Source organism: Bos taurus, chromosome 6, assembly GCF_002263795.3.
Source record: "Bos taurus isolate L1 Dominette 01449 registration number 42190680 breed Hereford chromosome 6, ARS-UCD2.0, whole genome shotgun sequence".
NCBI classification, from domain to species: domain Eukaryota; kingdom Metazoa; phylum Chordata; class Mammalia; order Artiodactyla; family Bovidae; genus Bos; species Bos taurus.
In genome coordinates this window covers 40,369,761-40,386,234 of record NC_037333.1, presented here as the reverse complement: position 1 = coordinate 40,386,234, position 16,474 = coordinate 40,369,761, and the positions used below count along the sequence as shown (strand labels likewise).

The window sequence follows — 16,474 nt, the reverse complement described above, 5'->3', positions numbered from 1 at the left end:
CTTTGGAATTGGAATGAAAACTGACCTTTGCCAGTGCTGTGGCGACTGCTGAGTTTTCCAAATTTGCTGGCATATTGAGTGCAGCACTTTCACAGCATCATCTTTCAGGATTTGGAATAGCTCAACTGGTATTCCATCACCTCCTCTAGCTTTGTTCGTAGTGATGCTTTCTAAGGCCCACTTGATTTCACATTCCAGGATGTCTGGCTCTAGATGAGTGATCACACCATCATGATTATCTGGGTCGTGAAGATCTTTTTTGTTCAATTCTTCTGTGTATTCTTGCCACCTCTTCTTAATATCTTCTGCTTCTGTTAGGTCCATACCATTTCTGTCCTTTATTGAGCCCATCTTTGCATGAAATATTCCCCTGGTATCTCTAATTTTCTTGAAGAGATCTCTAGTCTTTCCCATTCTGTTGTTTTCCTCTATTTCTTTGCACTGATCGCTGAAGAAGGCTTTCTTATCTCTTCTTGCTATTCTTTGGAACTCTGCATTCAGATGCTTATATCTTTCCTTTTCTCCTTTGCTTTTCACTTCTCTTCTTTTCACAGCTATTTGTAAGGCCTCCTCAGACAGCCATTTTGCTTTTCTGCATTTCTTTTCCATGGGGATGGTCTTGATCCCTGTCTCCTGTACAATGTCACAAACCTCAGTCCACAGTTCATCAGGCACTCTATCTATCGTATCTAGTCCCTTAAATCTATTTCTCACTTCCACTGTATAATCATAAGGGATTTGATTTAGGTCATACCTGAATGGTCTAGTGGTTTTCCCTACTTTCTTCAATTTAAGTCTGAATTTGGCAATAAGGAGTTCATGACCTGAGCCACAGTCAGCTCCCGGTCTTGTTTTTGTTGACTGTATAGAGCTTCTCCATCTTTGGCTGCAAAGAATATAATCAATCTGATTTTGGTGTTGACCATCTGGTGATGTCCATGTATAGAGTCTTCTCTTGTGTTGTTGGAAGAGGGTGTTTGCTATGACCAGTGCATTTTCTTGGAAAAACTCTATTAATCTTTGCCCTGCTTCATTCCGTATTCCAATGCCAAATTTGCCTGTTACTCCAGGTGTTTCTTGACTTCCTACTTTTGTATTCCAGTCCCCTATAATGAAAAGGACATCTTTTTTGGGTGTTAGTTCTAAAAGGTCTTGTAGGTCTTTATAGAACCGTTCAACTTCAGCTTCTTCAGCGTTACTGGTTGGGGCATAGACTTGGATTATTGTGATATTGAATGGTTTGCCTTGGAAACAAACAGAGATCATTCTGTCATTTTTGAGATTGCATCTCAGTCTTGCAGCAGCTTACTTGCTGAGTTTTATGATGTCCCTGATCATGCATCACCCAGGCCTTGGTCAATGACTATCTTAGTCAGGGTTTCCCAGAGAAATGAACCAACAGGATATATACAGGTAAACAGAAAGACACTTATTATGAAAGACTGGCTCTTACAATCACAAAGGCTGCTAAGTCCCACAACCTGCCATCTGCAACCTAGAGGCCCAGGAAAGCTGATGATAGTTTCAGTCCAAACTTGAAGACTTGGGAACCAGGGTAATGATGTAAGTCACAGTCAGAGTCCAGAAACCTGAGAACCAGTAGCACCAATGTCTGAAGGTGAGAAAGATGGATGTCTGAACTCAGAGAACAAATCCGTATTCCTCTACAATTTTGTTCTCTTCAACCCCCTTAACCTCTTGGATGATGTCCACCAGCACTAATGAAAGTATTCTTTTTTTATTCAATCTACCAGTTAAATAACTAACCTCTTCTAGAAACATCCTCACAGACAGACATACACAGAGATGATATTTCACCAGCTCTCTAGATAACGTTTAGCCCAGTTACATTGACACATACAATGAAACATCACAATGGCCACATTTAATTCTTTACATGGGTCCTTTCCTCCGACACACATACCAGTTCTCTCTTCTCCAGCACCATGCCCTGCAAGTTCTACCTCAGTATGTTGAGCTTGTGCCTTATCTCTCTGATCTATGGAAGGAACATGCCCCAGGCAGAGGGAGCTGGGCATTCACGGAGCTCATCTCAGGGTTTCTTCCCTCTCCAGTACCATAGTTCTACATTGCTTATTCAGTGCTTGAGAACAGTTGCCTCATGTACAGACATACCTCATTTTAATGTACTTAGCTTCATTGTGCTTCATAGATACTGCATTTTTTAGCAAATTGAAGATTTGTGGCAACCTTGTATTGTTAGATGACAGCATTTCTTAGTGATAATATATTTTTAAAATTATGATTTGTACAATGATTTTTAGACATAATGCTTTGGCAAACCTAATAAACTACAGTATAGTATAAATGTAAGTTCGGGATCTTCCTAACCCAGGGATCGTACCCAGGTCTCCTGCATTGCAGGCAGACACTTTACCCTCTGAGCCACCAGGGAAGCCCTTCTATATGCACTGGGAGACCTAAAATTTATGTAACTCATTTTATTGCTGTATTCACTTTATTGCAGCAGTCTGGAACAGAACCTGCAATATCTCTGAGGTATGCTTGTCCAGCTAAGTGTTTATGGTGAGACAATACTTCCAGTAAGTTATTTATTCTCTAAAGACTGGAAGTAGAAATCTTCAATCTTACATTGTAGTAGGGAAGACATGTCGAAAACATAATTGCATCATCAATTGTTTTAATTATATTTGTGATAATGCTATGAAGGAGAAATATAGGAAACTATAGGAGCTTATGATAAAGCTGTTCATAATCTAGTTTGGTCTGTCAGATAAAGTTTTCCTTAGCAAGTGATTATTGAACTGAAATCTCAAAGATGGCAGAAGAGAAAGTCACAATAAGGTAAAACACAATTTCAGACAAAGATAGTAGCATGTAGAAAGGACTGGGATGTATGCTCAAAGGACTGAGAAAAATTAATATCTGACATTAATTGAAAGGATGTTATGAACAGTCACTATACTAAGTGTTTCATCTATTATTTCATTAGATTCTAACAAAGTACAAGATAGATACTAGTACTAATCCATTTTATTGATGAGGAAACTGGGATTCAGATTAAATAAAGTTACCCAAGACCATGGTGCCAGGATCTACCTAGGCTGTTTTACTACCATGCTTGAACACTCAGACCCTCTAAGGGGAAAAGTGCAGAGTGATCTGATAGCTGAGAAGGAGAGACTGGAAGGGAGAGACAGAGACAAAGTGAGAAAGAGAGCCTGAGGATTCCATGATATCCACATCCTACCTGCTGGAAGCTAAAGCTCTCACTAAGGAGAAACACAGTAAAAATAAGGTAGTCACCATATGGAGAAGGCAGGCACCCCGTTCCAGTACTCTTGCCTGGAAAATCCCATGGGCGGAGGAGCCTGGTAGGCTGCAGTCCACGGGGTCGCGAAGAGTCGGACATGACTGAGCGACTTCACTTTCACTTTTCACTTTCATGCATTGGAGAAGGAAATGACAACCCACTCCAGTGTTCTTGCCTGGAGAATCCCAGGGACGGGGAAGCCTGGTAAGCTGCCGTCTATAGGGTCGCACAGAGTCGGACACGACTGAAGTGACTTAGCAGCAGCAGCAGCAGTAGTCACCGTATACAATTTACAGTTAAATATATGCGATTCATGGGGTTGCAAAGACTCGGACACGACTGAGCGACTGAACTGAACTGAACTGATATTCCTAAAACGGACTTTAAAACTATGTTTTGACAACCAAGATCTTTTTAGTATAAAGCCTTTTGTTTTGTAAAGAAAAGACAATGACACCGAGAAGTTTAATAACCTGCCCAAGATCACTTGGCTTGAAGTAATAAAACAGGGACTAGAAACTAAGACTTCCAGCTACTGATTGAAAACAAAAACCTGTATACTTTGTAGTCCCACGTGGGGGTTCAAAAGATGCTCCAGGCAAGAACGTCATTAACTACTAATTTGGGGATGGGGCTGAAGGAAGGGAGATAAACATTAATACTTTAGTACTTGAGAAGCATAAAGGTCCCTTCTCCACACCCAGGCCTGAGGGTCTAGGAACCTGTCAAAGAGAGAGTGAGTTTGACAGATATCAGAATTTAAAGGAAAAGGAAGAAACTGAGAAACCAGCAAATACTTCTTAAGAGTCTGCTGTGTGCCAGTCTCAGGCATGATTGTAGAGTTTGCCTTGTTGTTGTTCAGTTGCTAAGTCCTGTCTGACTCTTTGTGACTCCACTGAGCTGCAGCACACCAGGCTCCCCTGTCCTTCATTATCTCCAGGAGCTTGCTCAAACTCACATCCATCAAGTCAGTGATGCCATCCAACCATCTCATCCCCTATCGCCCCCTTGTCCTCTTGCCCTCAATCTTTCCCAGCATCAGGATCTTTTCCAATGAATTGACTCTTCACATCAGGTGGACAAAGTATTCTTGCCTTGAGAAGCTTATGAACAGTATGAAAAATTTGGCTAGATATCAGGAAGTCCAATCTGAAACACAGAAGCTGAGTAAGAGGTAACAATAGTCTGTCTCCTACTGCCGAAGGTTAGTAGAACATTTCCTCTCTAACTCCTTGACAGGAGAGGGTCTCTGCAAGAGGGGGTGATGCCCAGAGCAATGGAGGCAGGGCCGTGAATCAGGGACAACAGAGAAGATAGAGCAGAGGAGGGAGGGGGTTCTCTCTCTGGAAGGCTGCAAACTGACAAGAAATTTTTATCAAGATGAGTGTGTTTGAACAGTTTTGAAGTTTGCAAGAGCAGGTGTTGTTGTTGTTCACTCATGTTTGACTCTTTGTGACCCCATGGACTGCAGCATGCCAGGGTTCCCTGTCCTTCACCAACTCCTGGAGCTTGCTCAAACTCATGTCCATTGAGTCAGTGATGCCATCCAACCATCTCCTCCTTGGTAGAAGTTGGTAATTGTTGAAGGACCCACCTGAATATACACATAGTGGCATGAAAGTTTAAAAGATACCAATGGAAGAAGCAGAATGTCCTGCTTGAAAAGCTAAAGCAAAATTATCATGTCCCAGACAGGTTTACAAGGACAGTATACTTAGATAGATGTGTCCCTTTAGAAATGTAGTATGAAGAAGCTAGCCAGAGTCTGCAGTGTGTAAATCGGATTGATTTTACAAGTTTAAAAGCTTCTTTAGATGCTAATCTAGGAAATGAAATTGGGTGTTCTCTTGGTATGGAAAGTGACTCTGTTCACTCATTTGTCAGACATTTATTGATCTCTTCCTATGTGCCAGACTCTCAACCAGCACTTGGCATTATCAAGTAAGCAAGATATTTCACACCATGTAAGTGTCAAGGGCAGAGGAGGGACCTGGTGTGGGAACAGGAAAGAAGGGTGGCGTGGCCAATGGCTGGTGGTCAGGCAGCAGGGAGGATGCTGAACAGTGCTGTCAGAGTGAGGAAGGGCCAGATTGTGCAGGGATTGGGGTCCATGGTAGAAAGTGGATTTTTTTTTTTTTTTGAAAGACAATGGGAAAGTTTTAGCGGGGTTTTTAAGTAGGGAAATGATCCAATATGATCTATGTCATCTACTGTCATCTCAGCACAAGATCTATCATATCTATCAGGCTTTTTAGCCAATGGTAGGATGAATAGCTCCAAAGGGAAATAGAACAGTAGCCTTGCACTCAGGACTTTCTATAACACCAAGGAGGGAATTACAAAGTAGAAAAGCAACAAGGGGTCCATGTGCCAAGTTCATATTTTAAGGGTGGTCTAACTTTGATTTAAATTGGTCCTTTTGCTTTTGCTTTGTATTCTACACTTTCCAAACTGATTTGGGGCGGTAATCTATATAGTGACGTGAAGATTCAGGCTTCTGGTCACTCAGAATGGGCAAGTTGATGCTAAGCTGGACAGATATGGCTCCTGGCACCAGCAGGTTTTCAAGCACTTGCTAGCTGGCCCATTGGGTCACTACTGATTTTCCTTGAGTCCTCACTAACTACTTGAAGTCACAGATGCTGCTCCATCTACTCCTGGGTTAACATTTTGTGAATACTCCTTGTGTCTTTTAGAATCACTCTGCTTGAATAAGCCCCATCCATTAATGTCCACATTTGAAGGATGTCCCATCTCTGGGCACATCAGCTTATGCTAATGAAGCTGCATATCAAGGACATCAATTTTCTCACTTTCAGGGAAGGCAAAAAGGTACTAACAGGTGATTGCGGTGTGAATGATTTATGCAGAGCACCCACTCCCCTGGAAGCAAAGACGGGAGTGATGAGTGCAGAAAATGTCACGTGGGCATTAACACTGCTTTGAATGTTGAAATTTCAATCCAGTTCACTCTTTTTATACTATTTGCTATATTCCCAATTTAAGACCTCCAAAAGTCAGCAAATCTTATTTTTGCTACTCAAAAGATTTATTTGCATGATTCTTTGCTCATGGGGTAATCATGATCTAATGCAACATAAAATAAACCTAAAAGGGAAAACCAGGATTTAGTTAGTTTCGTTTTTTTTGTTTTTGTTTTTTTCCTCTGGGATGCCAACCCTCTGCCTGTGATTGCCTGAGCAAATATGGCTGCACCCAGATCCTGCCTGCCATGGCATCTGCTGACACCCAGAGCAGCATGCCCCAGGTTTCTCTCTGCAGCTGGCATTAACAGAACCCATCCCATATCTTCTAGGTTTCCTCTACACTCAGAACAGCACCAAGCGCAGCATTAAAGAGCGGCTCATGAAGCTCTTGCCCTGCTCAGCTGCCAAAACGTCGTCTCCTGCTGTTCAAAGCAAGTTTGTTTGTTTGTTTTTCTCCCTCAAACTCTTTGTTTTGTTTGTTTAGGTCTGAATGTATTGCAGTTCTCTGCTTCTAAAGAGAATTGATCAATATATTATATTCCGCAAAACAAACTCTATTGATGTGCTCCTGTTTACCTAAATACCAAGGGGAACGTCTGTGCAATTTCAAACCACTTCCCATTTGGCAGACTGACAGCCCAGTGTTAATGTCGAGAGCTTTGGCTTCAAAACATTTGGAAATTTATGCTTGATCTGAGGTGTAGGGACTCGGCTCAGAGAACTCTTGGGATTCCCATTGCCAAAACTGTTAGTGGAACAGCTGTACATTTTAAATTGCATTGCTTGTCAGTTTTCTGATTCACCATACATGGATTTGTTGTGTCATACTGCAAACATAAAAAAATGTTACTAGGTCTGAAAAGACACTATAAAGTCGAAAATAATTACACAAACGTGACTTTTCTCTGTCCATTCTTTCCCAGTATCATGGAAAAACAAAACCATCTCATACATATACATATACATTTATTAACTTATAGTGGGGTTACATGCTGATAAAACCAGTGGGGTAAGTTGAAAATATTTTAAGTCTAAAATGCATTCAATACACCCAACCTACTGAACATTGTATCTGAGCCTAGCCTACCTCAGATGTGCTCAGAACACTTGCATTAGTTGGGCAAAATCATCCAACATAAAGCTTATTTTATAATAAAGTGTTGAATATCTCATGTAATTTATTAAATACAGTGCTGAAAGTGAAAAACAAAATGGTTGTCTGGGTGCAGAATAGTAAGCATATCAATTGATTAGCCTCGTGAGCTCATAGCTGACTGGGGACTATGGGTTTCTACCAGTTGCTGCTCTCCCCCACATCACGAAAAAGGATCTACCAGATGGCCTATTGCCAGCCAGGGAAAAGATCAAAATTCAAAGTATAGCTTCTACTGAATGTATTTCATTTTTGCATCATTGGTGAAGTTTAAAAGTTGTAAGTCAAACCAGTCTTGGGCCATATATATAGATAGATAGATATATGTATGTATACATATATACCTACACATATGCATACACACACACAAATAAATGTGTGTGTACATACATACATACATGCATACATATGTGTACGTGAAAGTGAAGTCGGTAAATCATGTCTGACTCTTTGCAACCCTGCGGACTGTAGCCCCCCAGGCTCCTCCGTCCATGGGGTTTTCCAGGCAAGAATACTGGAGTGGGTTGCCATTTCTTTCTCCAGGCAGTCTTCCTGACCCAGGGATCCAACTCAGGTCTCTTGCATTGCAGGCAGACTCTTTGCTGTCTGAGCCACCAGGAATCCCATATGTGTATATACATATACATATAAATATGCATGTCTGATATTTATAGATCAGTCGATAAGGTTGGAAACTCAGGCAAATTTGATGCTGTCTTGAAGCAGAATTCTCTTTTCAAGAAAACTCAGTTTTTGCTTCAAGCCTTTCAACTCATTGGATGGAGACCACTCACATTTCCAGGGCAATTTCTTAACCAGGTCTCCAAAATACCTTCAGAGCAACACTTAGATTAGTGTTTGATTGCATAACTGGGTGTTATTGCTAGACAAGCTGACCATCAGACAACTCTCCATCCTCTTTTTCCTCCAACTTTGTGGCATTCTTAAGGAGTAAAATATAGAGGATATGTAAAGGGATACCTTCTATTTATTTCATAAATATGCCACCAGTTATTTATAATGAATATTTACAAGCATTCTATGTTTACAGTCTTTCATACACAGTTTTTTCAAGCACAAAACAAGTGTTAGAATTAGATAGAGAAGGTGGCGTTCTTTGCCAGTGAGGAAGCAAAACATTAAGAAGCTAGAGGGGATATTCTTGGTGTAGGGCTATAACCCATAACTTCACGTATTCTCTTTTCCCTCACATCATTTTGTAGGAACAAATGAACTCAATTCTTATTGTTCAGTCCCTAAGTCATGTCCGTCTCTTTGCAACCACACTGGCTGAAGCACGCCAGGCTTCCCTGTCCTTCACGATTTCAATGAATAGTGAACTCAGTGAGTGATTTTAAAATGTGAATGCTCTAGAATTCCACTATTTTCAACAACACAAATAAAGAAAATATGGAAATACCTCAAACAACCCAATATGTGCCGTCAAACTTCCCAGAGTAGAATAGTAATTTATTTCAGCGGCACTGACCCAAGTTAATATGTCATAATAAAAAAATTTGATTAATTCATTTATTCACTCAATATATATTTATTATATGTCAGTTCCTGTGCTGTGAGATAGAGCAGTAAATAAAACAACCTTTAAAAAACATTTTCCTACTACAATCTTCTGTGGGGAAAGTAAGCAGGATGAAATTATTTTTATTAATAATAATCCTATGTACAAAAACTATATAGCTAAGATACATTGCTTTGATTTGTTTCCTTCATTGTGTGTACACACACACCATCTCACAAACAAAACATAATCTGCCATCAGCACCCTGGAAGGCCACAATTCAGAATGATGACAAAACCTCAATTCTACATGATATTGAAGCCGTGGACATTTTTATTGCTACTATTTGTCAGTGAATGTTGGTTATTAGAGCCATTGCTTTGCCTCTTGGAAGCTTAAATAAAAATTGCCAATTTATCAGATATTTACCAAAAACATAGTCATCTGTACAAAGTAGACAAATAAAATGAAACTTTCCAATGGGTCTCTCTATTCACTTGAAGTGAAGTGAAGTGAAAGTCGCTCAGTCGTGTCCGACTCTATGTAACCCTATGGACTACACAGTCCATGGAATTCTCTAGGCCAAAATACTGGAGTGGGGAGCCTATCCCTTCTCCAGGGAATCTTCCCGACCCAGGAATCGAACCAGGGTCTCCTGCATTGCAGGCAGATTCTTTAGGAAAGAACACAATCACCCTGTCCTGCTAACACTCTTCCTGAACCAGTATTGCAGAAAGCCACATTCCTAAAGAAGTGACCGCAGAGGATGCAGTGCAATTTTCAACTAAGTGTGAGAAAAAGGACATTTGTTAAAAAGAAAAAAAAAAAAAGACATTAAAAAAAATCAGCAGCCTGACTTAAAAGCTGATATTTTTATAAAAATGAGATGTCATAAAACTGACTTTTATTGAACCCATATGAGATATGGCCTATGATTTGTTGATCCACAAAGATCTGCAGATTTTAAACTCCCTCCCTCACCAGGCACCACCTTCCCTGTTAGCCACGAAGAAAAGAAAATCCCAGCATGTCGAAGTAGATGACTTGAAAAGGAGACCACATTCATTTCGTTGCTATATTAGAAAAATTTTACTCATATGATTATTAGACCCCTAACCATGATCTGGGCCCTAAGCAGTTGGGCAGGACTGAAAAGATGGCATGAAAACATGAGGCAGGAGGCAGGTGCTTGTGGACAAGCACCAGAGTGACAGAGGACCCAAACCCCAGGCCACCAGGAGGAAAATCAAGGGCACCAAACATCTCCAAGGGGGGTCACAGAGAGCCCCTTGATGAAGTCTGACTTGACTGAGAGAGTTCCGGGCTTGAATCACCTGCACAGAGGCTGCAGAAATATTCTCCACCAGATCCCGTGCAGCTTCAAAGCTAGAGAGCTGAAAATTACTTTAATAAGAGGCCAATCAATATTGTGGACTTCCCTGATAGCTCAGGTGGTAAGAATCTGCCTGCAATGCAGGAGACCCCAGTTTGATTCCTGGGTCGGGAAGATCCTCTAGAGAAGGGATAGGCTACCCACTCCAGTATTCTTGGGCTTCTCTTATGGCTCAGCTGGTAAAGAATCCACCTGCAATGCGGGAGACCTGGGCCCGATCCCTGGGTTGGGAAGATCCCCTGGAGAAGGGAAAGTCTACCCACCCGAGTATTCTGGACTGCAGAATTTCATGGATGGTATAATCCATGGGATCACAAAGAGTCGGATACAACTGAGCGACTTTCACTTTCACTTTTCAGTCAACATTGTCACTCAGTCATGTCTGGCTCTTTGCAACCCCATGGACTAGCCTGCCAGGCTCCTTCGTCCGTGGGATTTTCCAGGTAAGAATACTGGAGTGTTGCCATTACCTCCTCCAGGGTATCTTCAGGATCTAGGGATCGAACTCACATCTCCTACACTGGCAGGAGGATTCTCTACCACTGAGCCACCAGGGAAGAGGCCAATACTCATTCTAAATTTCATTTTATGTTCTCAGGAAGGCAGAAAAGAAAGAGTTTTCATTCCTTTGGCAGGAATGTGAGATTTATCAGTATTATGCAAATTAAAATAAGAAAAAAAAATGTTTTCTGTAGGAAGAGAAACAAGCTTCTGCTGAGTTACGGAGCACTTAGATCCCCCAAACCAGAGAACCCAAGAGTTTGCAGGGAGCCTTGCCTCATCCAGCTCCCTGACAGACTCCCTCTGTCATTACCAGGGAGCAGCTTCTTCAAGGAAATACCTCTTTGGTATTTCCTGCTTTTTCAGGGAAGCAGGTGGCTGCAGAGCAGTCTTCCTCACGCTGAGCCCAAAGGCAGCCTTCCTTTAACTTCCAACAGTATGGATCCTGGTTCTGCCCTTGACAGTAATCTGCGTGTCTACTCCTTCTTCCTTCTCCTCCTCCTCCTCCTCTTTCTCCTTTGGAGTTGACAGGGTGAGTGTTTTATTTATAAAAGTCACTCATGTTCATGGCAGCCATCTGGAAAGTACAACACACAACACGTGACATATTCACACTACACAACACACAGTCCTACTATGCTCCTTTACCTTGAAGTGTGTGCTCAGTTGCTGAGTCATGTCTGACTCTGTGACCCCATGCACTGTAGCCTGCCATGTTCCTCTGTCCCTGGAATTTTCCAGGCAAGAATACCGGAGTGGGTTACCATTTCCTCCTCCACTACCTTGAAGTAACAACAAATAATAAGTGACATCTTTTTTCATAGAGGTGCATTCATTAATAATTGCAACCATGCCAAATATTTATCCTTTTCTTACATCGAATACTTTCATATGTACTAATCTTATTATTAAAATGTAAATATCATTTTAATGGCAATCATAATATTACATTATATAGTTACAGTATGTTGTATTTGACTGCATTCCCTGGCTTTTGAATATTTAGATTTTCCCCCTTTGCTCTTTTTTACTTATAATATAAATAGCACTGAGATAAATATCTCTGTGTATATATCTACACATTTAAATTATTTTCTACAAATTTAGATTATTTTGTCCCAGATTTGAAATTACTGGATAAAAGAATTAAATTATGTGAATGCAAGCTTCCTCATGTATATTAGAAAATCATTTTTTGAGTTAGTCTTTCAAATATTTAAACACATTACATATTACCTCTGGAGTGTTTTTTAACATAGGCTAAATATCCTCAATATTTGGAAACTGTATGTATTTTATAGGCATTTATTAAATGCAGAGTTGAAATATTAGTTCTGCTGCTTGTGCCTCAAATGACAGCATTAAAAAAAGTAGCACATGACAAAGGTCTTCTGCATAAAAAACAATAGACATTATTACATTTTTTTTGCAAAACAAATGTATTACTCATTTTTAACAAAAGGTAAAATTAGTAAGTCCCAATCTTGTTAAGCACACATCTTGAATTTGATGTTTGAGAAGACTGTCAGACAAAAATCAGTCCAAGTCCCTTGGAAAGGTGTTGGGGAATAACAAATAAGGCTTCAAGAAGGAGGTGACAGAAGAATATAGTGGCCTCCCGTGAGGCCGCCTGACTGGCTGATCAAAGTGATAGATGTGATCTACTGAGAGTTAATTTAGGAGTTAGAATGTCTTCTCTCTGACTCTAATAACTTTCAAATCAAAGTGAGAAATGAATAAGAACTGTGGCTGATGACACCTGGACCATGAGTTAAGGATTAGCTGTCCCCTAAGCTGGCCAGTTGCCCACTGCTCTTTGAACACTCAGGCCAGGATGTAGATCAAACCACCCGCCAAATGTACTGGTATGATCACCATCATTTATTCATTGGTATCTCTAGCTACCAGGTTCCTGAAGTTAGAATGATTGGCCCCTTTCTGTTCCCCGCCCCCATCTAATTGGCCACTAAACTCTGGTCAATTTCTCTCTGAAATATCTTTTAAATTAACTTCTTTCTATTTCTTGTGCTAGGGCTATCAAGCAGCATTATTAACAACAGCCAAAACATGGAACCAACCTAAGTGTTCATCAACAGATGAATGAATAAAGAAAATGTGGTGCATACACACACACACACACACACACACAGGAATATTACTCAGCCATTGAAAAAGAATGAAATTTTGCCATTTGCAACAACAAGTGTGGACCTGGAGAACATTATATTTAGTGAAATAATTCAGTCAGTCTTTCTGTCTGAATGAAAAATACTCTTTTTTCATTTATATGTGAAATCTAAAAATTAAAACAAATGAACAAACAGAAACAAATACAACAAAATAGAAGAAGACTCATAGATATAGAGAGAAACTAGTGGTGAGAGGGGTATGGAGAGGGGATGATGGGAAAAGAACCAAAGATACAAACTCTAGATTTAAAATAAATCATAGTAAAAGATGTAATGTAGAACACAAGGAATATAGCCAATATTTTGTAATAACATATGAAATACAATCTACAAAAGTATCAAATCACTCTGTTGTAGCCCTAAAACCAGTATAATATTGTAACAACTATACTTGCATTAAAAATAAAAAGAAATCCCTAGCTACTATACTCTATGTTAGCACAAATACTTTTTCTTTGAAAAATAAATGCTGTGAAGTCTGTAGTTTATCTTTTCCTTAGATAATTCCAAATCATTCACATTCTCTCTCTTGCCCCAGTTAATTTTTCCTAAAGTAATCACTTCCCTATTTATTTGAAAGACATTATGGTGACAAAAAGCTTACTAGATAATAGTTAGGAATTAATATAAAAGATAAAATATTGAGCACTTGATTATATGTGTTTATATGCGTGTTTTCATTTAAATTTACTTCATAATAACATCTACCCAATAAAATCTCAGTGCCCTTATTCAATCAAAATAATTGATTCACTAAATTAAACTTCATCCAGGAGTTTTTATTGTGGATTTGAGCAAGAGGGCAAATATAACAGGGCTATTTTGAGGCCAGACTACTCATAACCAACAAGCCACTATCAGCATTTACCTTGGGTAATTGCAAAACATAATTTCCTAACTTAACTTCAGTTTCCTAGTATCAAATACAACACAACATTTCAGTGTATTTGTTATTCCTGGTAGCATATTGGTCATGAAAAGTTTTAGATACCTTTTTTTGGCAGAAAAACCATCAGCAGTTGGCTGTTGGAGAATTTGTTTTCAAAAGTGACTTGAACTGCCAACATACTGCCAATTAAAAATACAACAGTAACCTCCAGGAAATTGAAAAAAAAAATTTAACCTTCTGACAATTAATCTCATGGTAACTCCTGGTGACTTAGCTAAAAGCTCTGGCTGGGCATGTACTCAGGAAAATCTTTGGAAGAACAGAAGCATAACCCATGAAGTTTTGTAAACTTAATTTTCAAGTGGAAAACACAGTCCTTCAATTTCATCATATATACGAATTCCAAAAATGCTAAATTCTCAGATGTTGTTTTTATTTATTTAACAAGCATCTAGGGCTTACTCTGTGGTTGGTGCAGGTCTAAGAATTTTGCACAGTTTAACTCATCATATCCTAAAAATAATCCTGAAAGATGGACACTCTTTACTATTTCAGTTTTATAGACTACAAAACCAAGGGATGAGAGCTTAATTAAATCACCCAAATCATCCTAGTAAGTGTGGGGGAAGAGTGAGAGGTTGACTCCAGAAATGGGGCTCTGTAACCTTTGCGCTTTGCCAGCTCTCTAGTTGTGTCCTTGTTTTTGTTCAGTTTAAAAAAAAAAAATAGAGAGTCTTTTTTCACTTATCTAGGACACCCTTGTTTAGTCCATATTGTCCAGAAAGATGTGGTAGCCCCTCAAATGAGTTGTTCCCTCTCTGAACGACAATCTCATCAACAAATGAGAAGCACAGGTTGTGTCTCAAGTCTCCTTCCAGAGCTATGGGAGTCAGTGATTCTTTTCTGTCTTGACAAATGGTGGATGTTCAAAACTAGCACAGAAATTTCTTCTTTCAGGACACTTCATTGCCCATGAGAAATAGGAAGTGGGAAAAGTTAGAAACTTCACTTACTAAGAATTAAGATTAATTGGCACCATCATTTAGGGGTTTTCCAGGTGGCTCAGTGGTAAAGAATTCACCTGCCAAGCAGGAGATACAAGAGACACAGGTTCGATCCCTGGGTCAGAAAAATACCCTAAAGAAGGATATGGCAACCGACTCCAGCATTCTTGCATGGAAAATCCCATGGACAGAGGAGCCTGGTGGGCCAGAGTTCATTGGGTTGCGAAGAGTTGGAGACAACTTAGCAACTGAACACATGCACACACACACATCATTTACTTACTGTAAACAATGTGTTTTACTGATTAGAATGTGTCCTTTCTCTTTGCATGGCCTTTTTACAGGTCTTAGAATTCTTCCTCTTGGGTGTCTTATTTCACCCTCACAGAACTCCTGGGAGAATGACAGATTCTAGGGGTTAAAGTCTCCATTGAACAAACTAAAAAAATGGGGAGATTAAGTGGCTTATCTAAAATTACATAGGTATTTAGCGACACATAGGAAGATACACATTCCTTTTTCTGGTCCATCTTTTATCAACTTGGAGTCTTCACTAAATTGTGAATGAGTCTTGATACAGGAGAGCTAGAGGCAGAATTCTCAGGGCAACTATTTCCTGTTAGCAGGTTTAGATTTCCCTTAGATGTGGCAGACATTCATGGAGCACTAACTGTTTGAACCGTAATAGTGCCAGGAACAGGGGAACACTGAAAGCTGACACTATAAAGCAATAAATACACATGTATAAAAATCACCCGGATACTGTGAACACGAGTAAAATGCTGTGAGAAGCAATACTAGGGAGTGCTTTAGAGTCAAGAAGTTAAGAATGATAACTTTGGGACCACCTGATTTGGTTAAAATCCTGGTTCAGTGACTGACTAGCTATACAAACCTTAGGTAAGTTGCTTACCCTTTCTGAGTTTTATACTCCCATCTTCAAGGTGGAGGTAATATAGTGAGTATTACACACTTGATCAAAAGATGAAATGAGCATGTGAAGTTTTGACAATAGTGACTGACTACTCATGTGCTGGCTGCAAATACTCTTATTCTGTCACTGCTCGTGATGTGGCTTCCTTCAGCCCCAGAGGTGAGCCTGAATATCCCCCAGGTGCTTTTCACAAAGAGGTGATATTTTAGTAGCGCTCTTTGGAGAAGAACTATTTCATTGGAGGGAGAAAAAGCAGGAGGAATATTGTAGCACTTGAAAAGACCAAGGGTAAGATAGAGGAATGAGACCTAGGGAAAAGAAGCAGCCGGAAAAGATGAGCTGGGACCAGAGCTTGAAGGTCCGTACAGCCAACACTAGGCTGGATTTTACTCTGCAGTAAAGGGAGGAAATGGAGAGAGCCGATCAAGGTTTTTATTTTTTGTTGTTGTTGTTGTTGTTTTAGCTTTGTTGAGTTATAGTTGAACATATAAAGTTGCAAGACGTTTAAAGCGTACATCATGGTAATTTGATATTTGTAAACTTTGTAAAAGGATTCCCCCCTCCCATTTAATTAATCAGCACATCCGTCCCCTAACCCAGGTATCTTCTG

At 39.9% G+C, this 16,474-nt stretch overlaps 1 protein-coding gene across 5 annotated transcripts in view; it reads left to right on the top strand.

Moving 5' to 3' along the window:
- Window positions 1-16,474, top strand: part of KCNIP4 (potassium voltage-gated channel interacting protein 4) — a 1,326,525-nt gene that overhangs the window by 1,190,321 nt on the left and 119,730 nt on the right. The window contains exon 2 of one of the 5 annotated variants that reach the window (NM_001076935.2): window positions 6,612-6,713. The exons of the other annotated variants lie outside the window; for them this stretch is intronic. Within the exon in view, the coding sequence (NP_001070403.1) occupies window positions 6,612-6,713 (102 nt within the window). The remainder of the gene's footprint in view (window positions 1-6,611; window positions 6,714-16,474) is intronic. 5 annotated transcript variants of the gene reach the window in all.